This window comes from Schistocerca cancellata, chromosome 1, assembly GCF_023864275.1.
Source record: "Schistocerca cancellata isolate TAMUIC-IGC-003103 chromosome 1, iqSchCanc2.1, whole genome shotgun sequence".
Classification (NCBI taxonomy): Eukaryota; Metazoa; Arthropoda; class Insecta; order Orthoptera; family Acrididae; genus Schistocerca; species Schistocerca cancellata.
The window spans coordinates 770,789,015-770,810,037 of NC_064626.1; the positions used below are offsets into that span (position 1 = coordinate 770,789,015).

The 21,023-nt window shown below is 39.3% G+C and overlaps 1 protein-coding gene across 8 annotated transcripts in view; it reads right to left on the minus strand.

The window, feature by feature from the left end:
- Window positions 1-2,494: 2,494 nt before the first annotated feature.
- The window catches only part of LOC126186955 (diacylglycerol kinase theta), a 703,899-nt gene continuing 685,370 nt past the window's right edge, over window positions 2,495-21,023 (minus strand). For 5 of the 8 annotated variants that reach the window (XM_049928254.1, XM_049928253.1, XM_049928259.1 and 2 more), the window contains one exon: window positions 2,495-5,269. In XM_049928254.1, coding sequence (XP_049784211.1) covers window positions 5,138-5,269 — 132 coding nt within the window. In that variant the 3' untranslated portion in view covers window positions 2,495-5,137. Of the gene's footprint in view, window positions 5,951-21,023 lie in introns of all 8 variants that reach the window. The other 3 variants (XM_049928256.1, XM_049928258.1, XM_049928261.1) reach the window with 1 other exon arrangement.

Consider the following 21,023-nt stretch of genomic DNA (forward strand, 5'->3'; position numbering starts at 1 on the left):
CTCTATTATAGTTGATCAACACTTCCAATGCCTGCAGCCTAATCTCCTATTTAAAAAACATAAAACACTTCGTCATTTGTACATCAATCATATTCCATCACCATCTAGACCCTTGTAGTGATTGCTGATACCAGTCCCTATGCAGTAATATTCCTCATGCTGCTAGCTTTGCAACAAGCAAATACTACTACTCCCAACATCTTATCAGCTTCAAACCACCATCTTGCCCAGTTACTGGGCAATTCAAATTGAACACAGCAAGTACAAATGGCTATAACTATTTCATGCACAGTGATAAACCAATGAGAATTACAGGGAATAAACAAGAAAGTTCAGTTTTTTATAGTTTTTTTAAACATATATTATCAGTAATCTATATGAATCTCTTGGTCACATGAACAACATCCAAGTGATGATCCATTTCACACTGTACACTCTAAAGCATATGTGGAGTTATAAATATGTGTGCATTGCAAGTGCATATTTTGAATCCTGGAATTGTTTTTGGCAAGGGAGGTGCACACATATGGTCTTTCACATGACCCCAATTAAGAGAAATACATAGATGCCAGGTCCAGAGATCTATGTGGTCAAGGGCAAAATACAGTGCTGTCATGTCCAGTACAACTTCTTCAGTTATCTGGAACATGCTGATTTAAAAATATGCAAACTTCTTATTCCAGTGTGAGGGTACTCCATCTTGCTGAAGGGTGTCCACAAAACAGATCTTCTGCGCCATATCCATACATGCCCCTAGTTCTCCAACTACCCCTATGAACCAGTTGCAGAGGAGAATCCCTCCATTACCCAATATCACCACTCCCCCTTTTCCCTCCTCCTGGAACAACTTACTAACATCCTTTGACTACCTTCCACGGCATCTCCTTAAAAGAGGAACAGATATGGAAATAGTTGCCACTAAAATGTGACCAAAAATGCATCTGAATGCCACTCCCTTCCCCACCAGTGGCTGAGCATGCTATGGAGCACCAAATGCTTGACTTAAACACTTACAATGTGTTATTTCAATCTCTAATTGCCCTGCCCCACATCCACCTCCACTCTGGCCTCATGATCCTTGCTTCATTCCATTAATCTCCACCCACATTTTTCTCTCTGCACCGTCATCTTCCTTTGTTCTATCTTGATGCCCCTCCCTCCATTTCACCATGTGTGTGTTACATGTTACTTTACCAGCTTGTACCAGGACAGACTTTCTGTTGTTACATTCCTATGATACCTTAGTGTGTGTGTGTGTGTGTGTTTCAGTTAGTTAGTTATGAGGAAATTCATTGTCTAATGGTTTAGTGTAAATTTCAGTCTCATTTATGTGTCTGTTCACCACTCATTGTCCCCAGTATATAGTGTGTGGGTGCCTTAATAGTTTCCATTATTTGTGCATAAAAATGTAGTTTTATCCTTACATTTACACAGTACTTATCCTTGCCTATTTTTTTTTTTTCTTTTACTTCTGTACATTGATTTCTCGTTTATGGTGTCAACTGCAGATGTTCAGCCACATAGAACAAACCAGGAAATTCTCCCAACAAAGCCAAGAAAACAGAGTAGGGTACACACAATGAAGTGTGGATCTAAAACTGTGACTACTAGTACTGCAACTAAACTAACTGAATGTATGTCACAGTTCAAAAAAAGATAAAGCTTTAACCTGTTTTCCATTTTGACTTCAATCTCTTCACAGCATTTCTTACCTTTCATTCAGATGTCAACTGTTCCTTTAACAGCAGATATGACTGCCTTGTACACACATGTATCTACACATTGAAGCATTTAATTTACACCATGGGTATATCTGCATTCATGCCTTAGTTTCAAAGCAAAGTATACTCGAGACCTGTGTGAGAGAGGTGTGTTTCTACTGAAATATAAAATTCCCCAAAACATACCTCAGTTCTTTCTCCTTCTGTCATATAGGATAAATCTTATAATTCTATAACATATCACATGAACTTGTCATTTGATTACTTGTTAGGGCAGTAACAGATTCACTGAACGCAGTATGCCAAGATTCACTTATCTGCAGCTACTTACTATGTGTTAAGCATGCATGTAAGCCATGGTGAGAAAGGTGATTGTTTGTGATTGTTCAAGATATTTTTAAATATTGACAAAACAAACTCTTGCATTACATATAAATATTATGAACATGATAATTCTTATGGTCTTCAAAATGAATAAAATGGATTATTTTTAGGGTTGTTATAAACAACTGTGTTTGAATTGTTATAAACAACTGTGTTTGAAATGCTTAGGTTATTACCTGCAGCACATTAAATTTTTGTATAAGTCTTTGAATCTCAATTAATTAAGCAGAATGCATACATTCAGAAATCAGTGTTTCATATTAGGTGAGTCATTTTAAGCAATTATATTGCTATACTTATTTGGAAAAAAATAGAAGCTAATAAAGTTATTGGTAGTTATGTAAGTAAATGGAATGTAAACGTGGGAAAAGAAATAGGACCATGCGTTTGAAGTTACATTTAATACCTTTCTATATCCACAAGTTATAATATAATCTATATTATCATCTTCACATCATATACATATATATATATTTATATATATATCGTATGTAGAGAGACTTTATTGCAAGAGACTCAATAAAATACATTCGATCTTTAAAGTGTTGAGCTGTTCCAGGGTTAAGTAACGTATTTAGACACCAATACTGCACAATTTTAATTGCGAAATATCCTGGAGCAGTCCAAAACACAGCCGATACGTTCACCAACTGTGTGAGCTAGCTGTTGACCCAGATTGTCAGATAATTTATCGAGTCTGTGCAATCTGCTGCCGAACTTGCAAGCTCAACAACTTGTTGGTTTTGGGTATAACGACAGGAGAACATAGCACATTGATCTTTAGTATAGATTGTACAGAGCATAATATAATATTAGCTATCAATATAATGCAACAGTGACGTGAGGCTTTTGTCGAATCTTTAACATATATGTTCACAAATCAGCTAAAAATGTTTATTGTTCACGAGATAAGCTCCGGAATAGCAACTCGTCAACAACTGAGCCCCATACATCTCTAGCTGATTAGGAACCAGGAGGCTTGACATCCGTTTCCGGAACGGACCAAGACACCCATAAAATTTAGAATTTTCATTATATTAGCATGTAAAATATGAAATGAATAAAGAACAGACAGACACGCACGGTTTGACATTGAGCTTGGAGGAGTCTACAGGGATGTGGGATATTGACTAGATTCTAGCGCGACCTACAAAGCGCCAATAGGGCACCAAGCTGAGTTACCAACTGGTGTTCCATCCAACCAGGTCCTGGCACATTGCTTGCAAAGGACGTCTCAAATACTCTTCACTTTCCTGCAGGCAATCTTCTTTCTCACAAGCAAAACTTCCAGTGTATTCGCTTTTCTTTAACTGTAACTTTATGTGCATATCTGTCAAGGAACCTTTATCTCACGAACTGGTATCTAAAATAGTCTTTCCTCATAGTGTGGAATGATACCAGTAAAGCCCTTTCATGTACCAAACACAGCTCATGAACCACAAACAATATTAATCCAACTACAGAACCTTCTTCAGAAAACCATACATCTTCAGTCACAAAGTAACTTTCTTCTTCACACATCACACATGTCAACAATCTGTACAAATCACATGCCTTTCAGAACACACTGGAGAACAACAGATCAGTACGACATCATCTGGAACTACATATCTGTGTTTGTCCATTGGCAGCATATGCTCAGAGATTCTGGATGGATTCTAAAAATATTTTGTCAAATCTGGGGAGCCCCACTCTTGGGGTAATTAAGGTAAGCTCACGAGTATACCTTAAATTTAGGGATGAATGTGAGCCATCCTCTTCAATGTCATATCAAGTATGTGATAGTGTGAGGTAGTAATCAACCACACATTATTCTATCTGTAATGTTGTACATGGAATGTATTGCAGAGAAATGTAGGAAGCATAACTGGCGTACCTCTGGAAATGCTCTCAGAATACAATGGCCACTCTCATTTTCATTTTTGCATGCAAATATTCAAAGTATGCATATCTTCTCTCTGTACAGAAAAAATACAATCCATTACACACCAATTAACAAAGAGCAACATTTTTACAACCATCTTTATGCTTCCTTTCTCATCCTAGTTTATCGCCGTTGGTCTTCGGTTGACCTGACTAGAAATGTTTGCATGATTGTAAGTCTGAAGTGTTTTTAGCAGAAATTCAGCAATGTCCATGTTCTACTACAAAACTGCTAATTACTCCAAACTTACATATGCAATTATTATGCATTAAAATTTACACTCTTTCTGTCACAAGTAGGATCTGATTCCCAGACCTACATTTTATGACTGACAGCAAAATACATTTACACACTGTAGTAATATAACTGTAACAACTGTTCCCAATGTCTTGTTGTGCTCTTACACTGTCCACAACACATGTAACAGTATCATAACTGTCGCACTGTGCCAAGTCCACTGGTAAAATACCATACTTTAATGTAATATTTGTCATTACAGTATACAATACTAAGAACATAAATGCAAAAATTAAGCGTACATGCAGCCACACACAAGACACTTGTGTAAACCCATGCCCAGTTTTCTCTGCAGTTTTAAAAAGAAGTACACAACAGACACACATGTTTTATGACTAGTGGTAGTTTGCCCTGTGGACTGTTTAATATGCCCAAGTATTCATTTAATACTGAATGGAGAAGCAGTTAGCTTCTTTCTCTTAGTGGGAGTATGGGCAACTGACAATCTACCATAGGGCACATTATTAAATGATGGGGAAATGAGATCTATCTTAACCTATTTAGTGTCAACCACATGGGAAAAATAAATTACAGCAAAAATTATTTCTGAACATTAAAACCAATCTGCGTTGGTTAACAGTTCTTTCACATTTACATTAAAAAATATGTCTTTCCATAGTTCACTGCGCCACTGCTTGTATGCTGTGATTCATGGGAACTATGGAATTTATTTAGGCTCCTTTAGCAATTGCTCACAACACATTCATTCAATGTGGAATGGGGTACATTTTTTCCTATACATTTTTATAAAAAAGGCTACAATTTAATGATATTCACAAAGTATAAAAGATTAATTACAATATCACACTCTTCATACAGCAGTGTTGTTGTGATTTGCTGATGAGTCCGCTGGCAGCACGAACTGTGACCCTGGAGACACCAGCATTAGTGGCTCTGTGTTGCGGCGTTTCATCTTTCCCTTCATCTTCTTCAACATTGTAGCCTAGCAGAGGATTTAGGAATGAAAGGAATGGGAGGAGCAAACAAAGCAGTGCAAAGGAAAGAGAAGAAACTGATGTCAATAATCAAAAGTGGACCACATTCTCACATAAACATTTTGTGAGTAATTATATTTTGATGCAAGACAAAAAAAGAAGCAGAATTAGATTAGCAAGCAAGAAAGCATAACATGAAAAAGAAAAAAAGTGAGAGGAGTCTGAATTACAACAGCAATCAACCCAGTGAAGTGTGAAAGTGTGTGAAGCTTGGAAGTTCCTCTCACATATTTGTAAGGAAAAAGGGGGGGTACACATAGACCATAACTCGGAATGCAGTCTGAGAACTTTTAAAACTGAAACATGAATACAACACAGGCATTATTTCATGCATATCCATGACTTAACTCCATTCTCAAACTAGATTAACAGTGACTCATAATGGAACACATGCATACACAAATGGTAAATGTTATAAGAAAATCATTGATCGAAATATCTTTTAAGCAACATTAAAGAAAATATTTTGACAGGATGAGATACAGCTCCCAGACTGCATAGGTTTCTCTACTCTGAGGCTGCTGAGAATGGATTTATTCATCACTGCTCTTGCCCCCCTCCCCATTTGCTGGCAGGATAGAGGGTTCAGTGTTTCGCCGCTTGATCTTATTTTTCTTCAACATGGTTGCCTGTAGTCAAGAGGAACGTGGGTTTATTAGTCGAGGAGTGGGTTAAAAGCCAACTGTGAGATACTACATACAACATGCAAATCTTATTGAGAGATATAGACAGAAAATTTTTAAATGAATTACTAATCTATCAAAAATCGCCTTTCTAGTAATAGAGAGCTATAACATTTATACAGAAAATAAAGCTAAGACAGCAAGTTTTAAATAAAATTTAGATATAGATAACACTATTATGGATGTTAATAAGTGTTTGGCTTTTCTTCTCTCATGTATTTCAAAACTACCAATGAATTTTGTGACACCTACGTGTACTGACTGGTTTAATTGCAAACAGCTTTTGAAGTTATAACCTAGTTTCTGGAAGTCTCGCATGAACATGGCAAAATTCACTATAAACTTCACAATCATAACTTTTTTACACGAGATGAAATTTGAAAATGTTTGGTGAAAGTGTGATTTCATTAACTTCACCATATTAACAAAATAGTCTTGCTACACGCAAGAAGACTTGATCTGGACAATACTGTGGTATACTAAAACTAGTGACAAAAGGCAGAAGAAATGAAAAGGATAGTAACACTGAAAATGTAGTCCTGAAGACCATTAATTTATAGCAGCAACCAAGCATGAAAAAAACTTCAGTACAAAGATATTGCCAAAAATTACCCCAATAACATTTAGAAGTGAGAAAGTGATACATACTTTGACATTCATTAAGTTGTAAGAATGTCTGATAAAATGTTTTTAAAATTTTTGATGTTTATAAATACACCGATGTGAACAAAAGAACTGACACAAGAAAATGGAATAAAAAGTTGGCAGCATAAATTCCTTCATTATAGTAGATAAAAGGAAAAGAAGAAAACTGCAGAGGTGGTACACATTTCAGTGATATGGAAAGATCACCAATTCCACAATTACTGAAGAACATCTACTGGAGAGACTACACAAATGACTTCATGCTCCCCAATACACAACAGTTCATCCAGCCAGCAAGTGCTTAATCTATGACAATTACTTTTTCATACAGTCTGTAATTTTTTCACTACATTTCTGTAAATTCTCATTTTATCCTTCTTTCACTTCATTTTCATACCATTAGCTTAATAAAGCTCCCCACTCACACATTATCTGGACTGGATTTGCTCTGCAAGAAAACAGTAAGCAGTCTTCTGCTCTCTTCATTATCTTCTGCCTTTACAGTTAGCTACCTCCTGTTGCACTATTAATTATCAAGTAAACATTAATTTTCATTTCTATCTGTCAGTTGCATTCATTGCATCAAATTCATTACCTAGACCTTGTTTGTTAAGAGACCAGAAGAGAATTACGCCCCTACCCTTTGCAAATTGTTCCATCCTTCTACAGCTCCTTTTGTCTGTTTCTACTGTTTAGTTTTCAAAGCGCATTTGGTTTCAAAAACTCTGAATTCAACTTCTTTTTATTTTCCCCCCTTCTATGCAATTTTTAAAGCATTACAACACGCAATTCATTTTATCAACATCATCACATTTCTAACTGATCAAAACCAAATAATGCGCAAATCCAAATTAAATCACGTGATGAAACAAATAAAACTTGACACAGTAGAGTGATTATTTGGAATGACACAATAAGAAAGAGTGTGGGAGAGGGGGGGATGACAATGGAAGATGACAACTATATAATCAATGGTATTCACAAACTTATCAGAATGCCTGATGCCTACCTACAATATATCTATCTCCTTTGATTCAATAAATATCTTTTGGCCCTTCATTTTCAGTGGTGTAGATGTCTCTTTATTCATCATTTCCATTCCTCACCCAAAGAAAGAAACTTCCTTGAATGTCTTGATTAATGTTGTTTCTGCGTCAGTACTTGTTTTGAAAAATTGAGATCAGTTGTGAGCAGTTATAACTACACTGACAGAGAAAAAAATTGCAACACCAAGTAGGATTTATGCACATAAGCAAAAGTTGGTAGGCATGTTTCTACATCTGAAAGATGATGTCTATTCCAATTTCACAGCAGTCGCATAAAAGTGGTGCTAGTAGCGTCACTATGAGAAAGCAAATCAGGTTTGCTTTAAATACATACTGTAATGATCTTGGGCATTAGTTGCCTTTGCAATTGGACATGGTGAGCTGTTGTTACTCAAGAATGGCTTTAAGGTGACAAAGACCCCATTAGCAACACCTCACTGAGTTTGAATAAGGTCATGTAACAGGACTACGAGAAGCTGGATATACCTTCTGTGATACTGCAGAAAAACTTCACAAGAATGTAGCCACTGCACATGACTGGCAGTGGTGGTCATGAGACTGGGCTGAAAGAAAACTGAACTCTGGATAGCCATGTGACACTAACGAGAGAGAAGACGATCAAGGATAACTCCATGCCAGATGCCCTAGAGCATGCATTCCACTGACCCCAAACCACCCCCATTTGTGACTTCAGTGGTGTCAAGCAAGAGCTTATTGAAGGGCAGGGTGGAGGTCTGTTGTGTTTTCTGAAGAAAGCCGCTTCTGCCTCGGTACCAGTGATGGCCATGTGTTGGTCAGAGGGAAGCCAGTTGAGGCCTGCAACTCAGAACGAATCCAGATGAGGGCATGCAACCAACCTGTCTGCATCCTAGACAAACTGGACTTACACCTGGAGTTATGATCTGGGGTGCAATTTCATATGAGAGCAGAAGCTCTCTCGTGGTTATCCCACACAGACTGACTACAAATTTGTTTGTCAATCTACTGATTTGACCCATTGTGGTACCATTCATGAACAGCATTTTAGAGGGTGTTTTCCAACAGGATAACACTTGTCTATATATCACCGCTGTAACCCAAAATGCTCTACATAGTGTCAAAATGTTGTCTTGGCATGCTCGATCACCAGATCTGTCTCCAGTCAAGCACAGTCTCTTGGGTGAAAGAGAAAACTTTTAACATGAAACGTAGGGAATAATGTACTGTATGTAACTACTTTGGTCCTTATTTTATGAGTTTTGTCCCAAATAAGTGACTTATTAGTAATCACCTCATACACAATCCTCTATAATCTCTGCAAATTTTGTTATTTTAATACTGTAATTAAATTGAAATATGTATTCCAGCTAGCTGTAAGTGTAGTGTTAGCTGCTGCAAACAGAAGTTGTGATTTGCTGGTGCTCCACAATTTTCAAAACTTTGACTGTGGTAAATTGATGTTATGGTGCTCAACTTTGGCATCCTAGAGTAGAAGGTGTAACAAACTCAATTACTTAAAACATTTCTGTGATCTGCACATTTATTTGCATATATAAGCCAACTTCCAAATTATCACTTATGGGAGACCAGGTGTGCCAGATATGTCAGGTTCTAAATTCTAGATGCTAACTAACATTCTACTCTCTGTGTGATTTTCACATAACCTTTCACTGATTGTGTCAATACTTGTGTATTTCATGATATATTCTGTTTTTTCAAACATTTAAGAGTACAGAGAGCTCATACTTTATTGTCAGTTGTGAACTTTATTTGTGGTTTTCAGAAACTTTTGGCCATAGTATCCTTTGTCAAAACCAATTGTTCCCTAATGTCGTTAGAGTGGAACCTTGCATAGTGATCATAATTCGCCCCAGTTTCTTACTCATAGTATGAAACACTAGTTAAGCAAAACAATTTATCCCACATAAATTAATGTAAAATATGATAATACATTCCGTGCAGAAAAGGTACTAAAAGTTTTAGCTTATTCACACTATTTATTCAAAGAAAATTATACATACAGTATTATGTACTTTGAATATAATAGAGGGAAACATTCCACGTGGGAAAAATATATTTAAAAAGAAAGATGATGAGACTTACCAAACAAAAGCGCTGGCAGGTTGACAGACACACAAACAAACACAAACATTTTAAGGGAGAGGGTAAGGAGTCATTCCAATCCCGGGAGCGGAAAGACTTACCTTAGGGGGAAAAAGCTTTTTTCCCCCTAAGGTAAGTCTTTCCGCTCCCGGGATTGGAATGACTCCTTACCCTCTCCCTTAAAACCCATATCCTTTTGTCTTTCCTTCTCCATCCCTCTTTCCTGACGAGGCAACCGTTGGTTGCGAAAGCTAGAACTTTGTGTGTATGTTTGTGTTTGTTTGTGTGTCTATCAACCTGCCAGCGCTTTTGTTTGGTAAGTATTACGTACTTTATTATTCATGATACATAACTAATTCTTTTCACAACGAAACTATATACAGTCATTTGTTTCTGCCAATGCTTCAACACTTGGCAAAACTGCAACACAGCATTATCATCAAGTAAATTTGTAGTGCAAGTAGCCACTGCTTTATTGGGGTGATGAATTTCAATGTACGATGCAACAGATTCCCATGCTTTCAGCATTTCTCTTATTGCCCCAGCTGATTGCTGCTTTGCTGTTGCCACTTCCTCCTCCTCCTCTTCTCAGGAACTCCTCTCCAAAACTTCATGCTGTGAAACACACCGCAACTCCATAAGCTCTTTGGAGGTCATTTCTTGGCTGTGATCTTCCACAAGCTCACATTGATATCTTTGTTATCCACTTCTAGTCCCATGCTCTTGACCAGCGACACAGTCTCACTGACTACACACTTCACTGACTCAAATGGTTCAGAGCCACATTCGACAACACACTCTGAACAAAGCTTCTTCCAAGCAGAAGTGAGAGTTCTCTTGGTAATCCCTTCCTATGCCTGGTCGATCATCTTGATGCGGGTAAGACAAGGCACTCCGAACAAAGCTTCTTCCAAGCAGAAGTTGAAGTTATATTTACAAAACTCTCGGAGAGTGAGACTGGTAGCTTCAGTCAACTCAAAGCAATGCTCCAAGAGTGCTTTAGTACAGAGCTTCTTAAAGTTAGAATTAAACTGCTGGTCCATAGGTTGGAGCAAAAGAGTGGTGTAGGGAGGCAGAAATTGGATCTTGATGAATTGAAATTTTTCAAGGAGGTGGTCTTATAGGCCTGGAGAATGGGCCAGAGTGTTGTCCAAACAAGCAAGACATTGACTGGCAGATTCATATCAAGCAAATATTTTTTTTTACTTAAGGATCAAACACTTCAATGATCCAATCAAAAAGAAGAACACGTGTCACCCAAGCCTTGTTGTTGGACTTCCACATCACATTAAACCTGCTCTTCTGCACTTTACACTTCTTGGAGGCTCATGGAGTTTCTGAATGGTAAACAAGCAGCGGTTTGAGGTGGCAAAGGTGGTCGGGTGGCTGGCAGCTGCAATCAGCTGACTGCATGCATATGTCAATGAGGTTCGTGTGCCAGCCGCAAGGAGCGCTGACATGTGCTTACTCCTTGCTGTGGCATGTGAGCGTTCCATGACGTTTAAGCAATGTGCTAACTTAGAATTGTTCCATTGTTGATTTCACCAAAAGTTTCTGGGGAGTTCTACCCAAGTTTGCTGTAACATTCCATTGGTTATTATTGTGTAATCACTGCCTATGTTATGTGTTCTTTCCTGAGTGATCTTCAATAAAAACATGATAAACATAGAAGACGTACTTCTTCCACAATAGGAACTTGATAGTTAGTTGCGAGCCTAACGCACAGTGCGAACGCAATATCTGGTGACTCCGACATGATTGTGGCTAAGAAGACGATTCATCAGGACCAAGAAAATAACATTTTTTAGCAGAAACATTACAGATACACCAGTAACTCCTGCAATTTCAAGACTGGCAGTACAATTACCAACATTATGGCCTCACAACCTCGCATTATGGTTCACACAAGTTGAAGCGAATTTTCTTTGTGCAGGTGTGACGTCGTATTCCACCAAGTTTGCTCTGGTAGTGAGCCATTAAACCATCGATACACTGCCGAAGTACAGGATATTATATCTCTGTCACTCAATACAGAGGCTTACACGAAACTCAAGACTGAGTTAAATCGACGCGTATCCGCAGGGAGGTTCTAACACAGGAGTACATTGGAGACAAAAAACCATCCCAGTACCTCCATCACCTGAGGAGCAAAGTCAATGAAGGCACGATCCCAGACACGTTACTTTGTACATTATGGAGCGGTAGATTGCCGGCCCATGTCAAAGCCATAGTTGCATCACAAACTGATATGCATGCTGCTTAATGCCGTAGCCGATATTGCCGACCATATTCAAGACGCAATTGTGCCTGCTTCCTATTCTGATTCGTCGACAGCGTGTTCCAGTGCTTCGATGGGAACTAAACCTGACTACAATAGTCTCGTGAATAAAGTGGAAACACTTAACAAACAGATGAACGAGAACTTATTAAGCAAGGTCGACGCCCCTCAGTAGACGAATGAACTGCTCACCGACTGGAACATTAAAGGACAGTTCCGACGGAGATCCTAAGCTGCTCTTCATCGCACGCGCACACCTCTGGTGACGCACTGCCTACTAACGTATGTTGGTATCACCAGCGATATGAAGAGCATGCACACAAATGTAATCTGCCTTGTGCATATACCAGCAACAAACATCACACAAACGTAAATGCACTGGGTAGATCTTCTGTACGTCTGTTCATAACTGTCCACGAGACAGGCGGAAAGTTTTTGATCAACACCGGATCCGACCTCAGCATTCTACCATGCAATAAGCTACATAAATACTGTCTGGCCACCGCATTTCAACTGTCGGCTAATAATTCTGCGATCATGACTTATGGAGTACAGCATTTGGAACTAGACCTTGGACTGAGGCATTCTTTGGTGTGGAACTTCACAGTCGCAGCTGTGATGAAGCCTATCATTGGTGCAGACCTCTTGGCGCGTAACTGCCTGATGCCTGACATTCCCAATGCTCGGCTGCTGGACACAGTCACCGGGCTGTCCACCCCTGCATTCCGGTGCCACACTGCAACTTACAACACCACGGCGATCCAGGGTATGGACAACAGGTACTCTAAGCTGCTAGCACGGTTCCACGCTCTCTCAAGGGATTCAGAGGCCCCACAAAAGGTACGTCATGATATAGTACACTACATTAATACAACGGCTGGCCCCGATTTCACACAAACCCAGACGATTAGCTTCTGACCGGTATGTGATCGCTAAGGCAGAGTTTGACACTATGCTTGCCGAGGGCATTATCTGCCCATCTAGTGGGGCATGGTCATCACCCTTGCATTTGGTGCCTAAAAAGAGCAGCATATGGCGGCCGTGTGGTGACTAATGAGCCTTAACGTAATAACAATTCCAAATCGCTATCCAGAGTCTCTCCTAAAAGACTACAATCATGCATTGTGTGGCAAACAGGTGTTTAGTGTGTTCGATTGTGCCAAAGCATACACACAGTGCCAAAGCATACACACAGATTCTGGTTGCTGAGAAAGATATCCCAAAGACAGCCATTACAGCGCCTGTTGGTTTGTTTGAAAGCTTATTTATGGCATTTTGCTTGAGAAACGCCCACAGACATGGCAACGATTCATGGATTCTGTATTATGAGGGTTACCATGTTGTTTTCCTTACCTAGACAACATACTCATCTTCTCAGCAATGCCAGAGGAACATGAACAGCATCTCATTGAAATTTTTGAGTGCTTTGATGAGTATGGCATTGTTTTGAATGTCTCTAAGTGTGTGTTCCGACAACCGGAGATAATGTTTTTGGGTCACATAATTTCTTCAGTGGGATTGCACCCCTTGCCAGAGAAAGTTAAAGCCATTTTGAATATTCCTCACCCAGAGACAGCCAAAGAATTACTTAGGTCCTCGGAATCCTCAGTTTCTATCGCTACCCTCTGCCACATGCGGCAGAACTCCAAGAATCACTTAGAGCAGTGCTGGCCACTCCGAAAACAAAAGGCAAAGCACCTGTGCAGTGCTCAATGATAGATGTTTTTGAAACCGCCAAGAAAAACATAGCTGAGGCAATGCTTCTTGCTCACCCTGCTTTAGACATCCCTCTTGCACTTGTGGTCGATGCTAGCCAGGTAGCCATCGGCACAGGATTGCAGCAATATGTGGACAAAGCCTGGCAGCCCCTCACTTTTTTCTCTCGGTATCATCCACTCAGCAACAATGGAGCACTTATGACCAGGAATTGTTGGCCATCTACGCTTCCATGAAGTATTTCCAACACAGTTTGAGGCGAGAGTATTTACAATTTATATGGACAACAAACCTCTGACATTCGCCTTCTGCCAGAATAACAACAAATGCTCACCAAGGCAGTTTAATCAATTGGATTTTATTGCTCAGTTTTCCACCGACATTAAACACATCTCTGGGTTGAACAATGTAGTAGTAGACTGTTTGTCATGCGTCAATGCAATCACGGAGACTATCGACCTCTCACGCCTGACCCAAGCACAACAATGAGATCAAGAACTTGAAAATTGCTTAAACGATGACACAGCAGGCCTGCAGCTCAAGCTCATTGATGTACCAGGATCAGACACTAAGATATATTGTGAGACCTCCAATAACAAAGCGCACCCATCCATCCCAGCAGACCTGTGTAAGCAAATATTTAATAACCTCCACAATTTATGACATCCAGGGGTAAAGGCAATGACGCAGCTCATATCTGGTCATTACATGTGGCCGGGGATACAAAAAGACTGCCTTCACTGGGCTCGCATGTGTATCAATTGTCAACACTGCAAAATTTCACATCATGTTTGCGCACCAGTAGGCAATTTCCCAGACACAACCGAGAGGTTTGCCAATGTCCACTTGGACATCGTGGGACCTTTACCACCCTCAGAGGGTCAATGCTATTTGCTAACCATCATTGATAGATTCGCTTGCTGGACAGAAGCTATTCCAATTGACAACATTTCTGCCGAAATGCTGGCTGCCGCATTTATGTCCAACTGTGTTGCTTGTTGCGGCTGTCCATTACATGTAACAACTGACAGAGTCTGAATTGTTTACTCAGCTGAGCAAGTTTTGCAGACCATCACATCACTTACTCCTTGCCATGGCACACAAGCGTTGCATGACTTTTAAATGATGTGCTACGTTATAACTGTTCCGTTGTTGATTTCACAGAACGTTTCTGGGGAGTTCTACCAAGTCTGCTGTAACATTCCATTGGTTATTATTGTGTAATCACTGCCTATGTTATGTGTTCTTTCCTGAGTGATCTTCAATAAAAACATGATAAACATAGAAGACACACTTCTTCCACAATAAGAACATGATAGTTTGTCGCGAGCCTAATGCACAATGGGAACGCGACAGGTTAATTTTCAAATCACAGGTTGCATTGATACAGAACAGCAGTGTGAGACAGTCTTTCACTGGCTTGTAACCACACAATGCATTCTCCTCTGCCGCTATAAAGGTACATTTCAGCATCTTTTACCAGAACAGACCCATCTCGTAACAATTAAAACACTGTTGTGGCAGATAACCCTCAGAATCTACAAGCATCTTGAAATTGCTGATAATGTTCTCTACTGCCTTTGTGTCAGAGTTGTCTGCTTCACCATGCCTCACTATGCTGTGGATGCCGGGTCTTCTCTTAAACTTCTTAAGCATCCCACAGCTTCCCTTAAACAGTTCTTTGGCCTCTGATGATCCTAGCATCTTCTTAACGAGGTCTGTGAAAATCATTCTCACCTTCTCACAAATGATGTTCTCATTAACAGTGTCACCTTTAAATTGCTTTTCATTTATCCATATAAAGAACAACCTTTTGACATCATCCAGAATACGAAACCATTGTTTAGATACTCTTGTCACTCCCTTTGAAGACTCCTCAATCTTGTCCTTGTTCTTGAGGATAGTGCACATAGTTGATATAGACCAATTATATGTGGATGCTAAATCAGCGGCACTTACACCACATTCGTGTTTTTCAATGATTTTACATTCCATTTCTAAGGTAAGTTTCTTTCTCTAACAGTTGTCTTCTTGTGTTATTTTTGGGGAGATTTCTATGAAGATTATTAAAATTTGCAAACAAAAACATTGTGCGAACACAAGTTCAGAAAAATGTGTTAGCAGAAAGGGCACTAAACCCAGACAGCAGTACTAAAGGCATTGTTCATGTGCCACTGTGGACAATGAAATGTGCTCGTATCGTTGAACGTTTATCCCACCTCACGTGAACGACTGGTGACTTTACACTGAGTCGTCGTCACTCGTTATGTGAAATGCCACTCGTTAATGGTAATTTTTTTACAATTTGTTTTACTCATTATGCAAACTGTGCATTATGGGAGGGGTTTGTTAAGCAAGGTTCCAGTGTACATATTTATGTGAAATTTTGAAAATTGTGATTATTGTGCATAACCTATTTCCTAGTACATCAGTGTTTGTGATTTACAGTTACTGTAAATAACTAACTTATCATGTCACATTAGTTTTCTCTTTTAAATACAGGAGCATATATATTCTCTGAAATTATTGTAAATTAATGGTATTGTCAGATTTGTTAATGACTGTAACCTGAAAAATGTTTCAAAGAAAGAGTAAGTTTTGTACCAAGTTTTTCTGTTGTCATAATACATAATAATGGTTCCCCTTTATGGAAATGGCAGAAAGATATGGGAAAGAGCACCATGTGCTTGGGGGCCTCATTCAACATGTCGAAGAGGCAATTCTGGCAGGCACTGAGAGAACAGAGTGTAACCAACTGTATATTGTAGCATTTACAGGAACAAATGACACCTGTCATCTGGGCTCTGAGATCATACTTGGATCATTCCAGCGACCAGCAGTGACAGTTGCGAAGACCAGCCTTGCTCCTGGGGTTTCAATGAAGCCCACAATCTGCAGCATTGTCCTCAGAAATAATTGTGGCCCCTGCTTTTGAGTCCAGTGGAAGGCTTGAACCACTGACGATGAATGTTCTGTGCAAGCTTGGCTATGACTTCTCAGATTCGCGATGCAGCTTGAGAAGTGTAAGGTCCTCCTAAATGATGCAGGTGTGCACACAAGAGCTCTTAGGTTAGGTAGCTCTCCATCCAGATAATGATAGCAGTGGGAGACCTGGAAATATCAATGTACTAGCCAAACGAATGCCATCCACAGGCAGGAGTGGTTAACTGCTGAAGTATTTACAATGAAGCGTCAGAGTTCAAAGTGCTCATAAAAGCCAGGGAAGCTCACATAATACTAGATACAGAAAGCTGATTAAAACATGAAGTTGACACCAGTGAGATATTTGTGGAAAATTTAAGCAGATATTGAAAGTATAGCTTACTTAGAAATGGAGGTGGTCTATTTGTATCAGTAGACAAGAAATTCAAATCTACTGAGACAGAAATTGGAGCTGCCTGTGAAACTATTTGTGCAAAACTCAAGTTGGTATTAGATCTGGGCAGAAAATTCTAGTTTATTCCTCCTACTGATCACCGGACTCACCACCTGATGTAAATGAAAACTATAGAGAAAACCTCAGTTCACTAGTTCCACAATCACACTGTAATCACTGGAGGAACTTTAATCATCCAACAATCAATTAGGATAATAACATTTTGTTAGTGGTTGGTATGGCAAGACATACTGTGAAACACTGCTGAATGCCTTCTCTGAAAATTATCTAAAACAGATGGTTTGGAACCCCATTCATGATGAAAATATATTAAGATATAACAACATCAAATATACTTGACTTTATTGAGGATGTCCACATGAAAACTGGTATCAGTGACCATGAAGCAGTTGTAGCAACAATGAAAAGCAAAATACAAGGTGCAATTATAGCTAGTAGAAAGCTTTATATGTTCACTAAACTAGATAAAGAAGCAGCTGTGTTGTATCTTAATGAGGAAATGGAAACTTTCAGTTCAAATAGGAGCATGTATAGGAACTATGGCTCAAGTTTAAAGGAACAGGCTCTTTGATTGTGCTTTGGATAGATTTCTACCCAATAGAACAGTTTGTGATGGGAAGGAAACACAGATCATTATGTAATACATGTAAAACACAGCAGAGGGTTATACATAGAAAGATGTCAAATGAAAAACATGTGGTTGTCAACAGAGAAATGCAGGAAACCTTCAAGGACTACCTTAGCAAAATATTGTTGAAAGATCTTTCGCAAAACCCAAAAAAATTCTGGTCATATGTAAAGGCTATTTAGTTCAGTCACTCATTGATTAGACAGGAACTGAACTGAGGGTAGCAAAGCAAAAATGCTTAACTCCATTTTCAAATGTTCCTTTAAAAAGGAAAAATCCACGAGTACTGCCCCAGTTTAGTTCTTGCGCCACTGCAAAATGAGTGAAGTAGATATTAGTGTCAGTGGTGTTGAGAAACAGCTGAAATCATTAAAACTGAGCAAAGCTCCAGGGCCCAAAGGAATCCCTATCAGATTCTACACAGAATTTGTGGCTGAGATAGTCCCTCTTTTAACTATAATCTACTTTTGATCCCTCAAACAAAAACTGTGCCTCATACTTGGAAGAAAGTACAGGTTGCATTTGTCTACAAGGAGGATAGCAGAAGTGATCCACAAAACTACTATCCAATATCCTTGACATTCGTTTGTTCTAGAATCTTAGAACATAACGAGATATCTTGAACAGAACGACCTCCTCCATGCCAACCAGCACAGATTCCAAAAACATAGCTCATGTTGGATCCAACTCGCACTTTTTTCAGATGACAGACTGAAAGCCCAAGAACAAGGCAGTCTGGTAGATGCAGTATTTCTTGATTTCTGATAAGTATTTAAGTCATTACCACACCTACACTTATTGTCAAAATTACAATTAAGTGGGGTATCAAGCAAAACCTGTGACTTCTAATCAAGCTGCGGGCCAATGGGGTATCGTATCAGTTGTGTGACTGGATTCGTGATTTCCTGTCAGGAAGGTCGCAGTTCGTAGTAACAGATGGCAAATCGAGTATAACTGAAGTGATATCAGGTGTTCCCCAGGCAAGTGTCCTGGGACCTCTGCTAGTTCCTGATCTACATTAATGACCTGGGTGACAATCTGAGCAGTTCTCTTAGGTTGTTAGCAGATGATGCTGTAATTTACCGTCTAGTAAGGTCATCCGAAGACCAGTATCAGCAAAGCGATTTAGAAAAGATTGCTATATGGTGTGGCAGGTGGCAGTTGACGCTAAATAACGAAAAATGTGAGGTGATCCACATGAGTTCCAAAAGAAATCCATTGGAATTCGATTACTCGATAAATAGTACAATTCTCAAGGCTGTCAATTCAACTAAGTACCTGGGTGTAAAAATTACAAACAACTTCAGTTGGAAAGACCACATAGATAATATTGTGGGGAAGGCGAGCCAAAGGTTGCGTTTCATTGGCAGGACAATTAGAAGATGCGACAAGTCCACTAAAGAGACAGCTTACACTACACTCGTTCGTCCTCTGTTAGAATATTGCTGCGCGGTGTGAGATCCTTACCAGGTGTGATTGACGAAGGCCATCGAAAGGGTGCAAAAAAGGGCAGCTCGTTTTGTATTATCATGTAATAGGGGAGAGAGTATGGCAGATATGATATGTGAGTTAGGGTGGAAGTCATTAAAGCAAAGACGTTTTTCGTCGCGGCGAGATCTATTTACGAAACTTCAGTCACCAACTTTCTCTTCCGAATGCAAAAATACATATGTAGGAAAGATCATCAAAATAAAATAAGAGAAATCAGAGCTCGAACAGAAAGGTTTAGGTGTTCGTTCTTCCCGCGCGCTGTTTGGGAGTGGAATGGTAGGGAGATAGTATGATTGTGGTTCGATGAACCCTCTGCCAAGCACTTAAATGTGAATTGCAGAGTAATCATGTAGATGTAGATGTAGATGTATTCCTCCTTGTCCTTGACATCATATTGAACTTATTCCGAAAATTTGAAAGTCAGACATCCAACTACTACTTCAGAATAACTAATAGATGGAAGCAGGTCATTTTTCAATATTCACCAAGATTATGAAGCAAAACAGGAACAGCATGCAAGCTACGCAATATTTCATCGCATGTTCACAAATGAGTACCCTACCTCATTTTCTGTATCTAAAAAGGATTTGTGTGACCTTTGTATTGGTTACATGACTGCTGACAATAAATAAAAGCGAAATCTGAAATCAAAGAATGATGACCATTTGGTTGAGATGAGACATTATAAAGATAATGCCAATGGTATAGTGACATTATATAACCTTCAGGCTTTTGTACTCTTTCCAAAGAGTGATGTTTCCACATTTTCCTACAAATCAAAAGCAATTCTCAACTTCATTATGTATGAACTCAAAACTATTACATGTTAGTGCTATGTGTAGGATGAAATGAATGGGCATCAGGGGCTGAATGAATTGGCACTTGCATGTTAATGTAATTAAAGAAGGAAGTTAACATTGTGCTTACTGCCCACCACAAGATTGAATGCCAGATGGTGAGATTGTGGCCATGTGGCATGTTAAGGAAAGTATGCAAATGGAGCAGAGACAAATCGGGAAATCCATAGATAAGTGACAAAGTGCATATTTTTTTAGCCTGGCACCTGTGAACAAGCACCTCGGAAATGGCAAAGCTGGTCAGTTGTTTATGTGTTACTGTCATGGGCATCTATGGAAAGTGGTTTATAGAGGGGGACACCATGAGTAGGAACAAAGTGTTGGACATCTACACTTCTTCACAGACAATGGAGGTTGGGAGGCTTGCCCCTCTGGAAAGCAGGATAGTGGCAATCCATGGCAGATCTGACACTAATGCATACGTAAGCATTTTGGAGAACATTGTTGAACACGCGGAATCTGAGTTGGACCCAGTGGAACATATCTACATATCTGGGATGCAATCAGGTGCCAGCTTCCCAACCACAAACAGCAGACTCATAGTTTACAGGAACTGGGATCTGCACATAGACAGATGGTGCACATACCTCCAGAAACTACCAAGAATTTGTTGAATGAATGCTGTGCAGAACTGCTGCTATATTCTGTTCCAAAGTTGGATCAAAACACTATTAAACAATGGGTTATAATATTCTGGCTCATCAGCGTGGCACATGGATACATGCATCTGTACCTGCTCACACGTGTACATCCATTTGAGCTATAAAGTAACATGGTGAACTTTATTATGTGCATGAACGATGTTCTAAGCATTTGTAAGATGTGAAGTTTGTTGCACCTGTTGTTATTCACTTAATAAACACAAAAAATTATGCATGT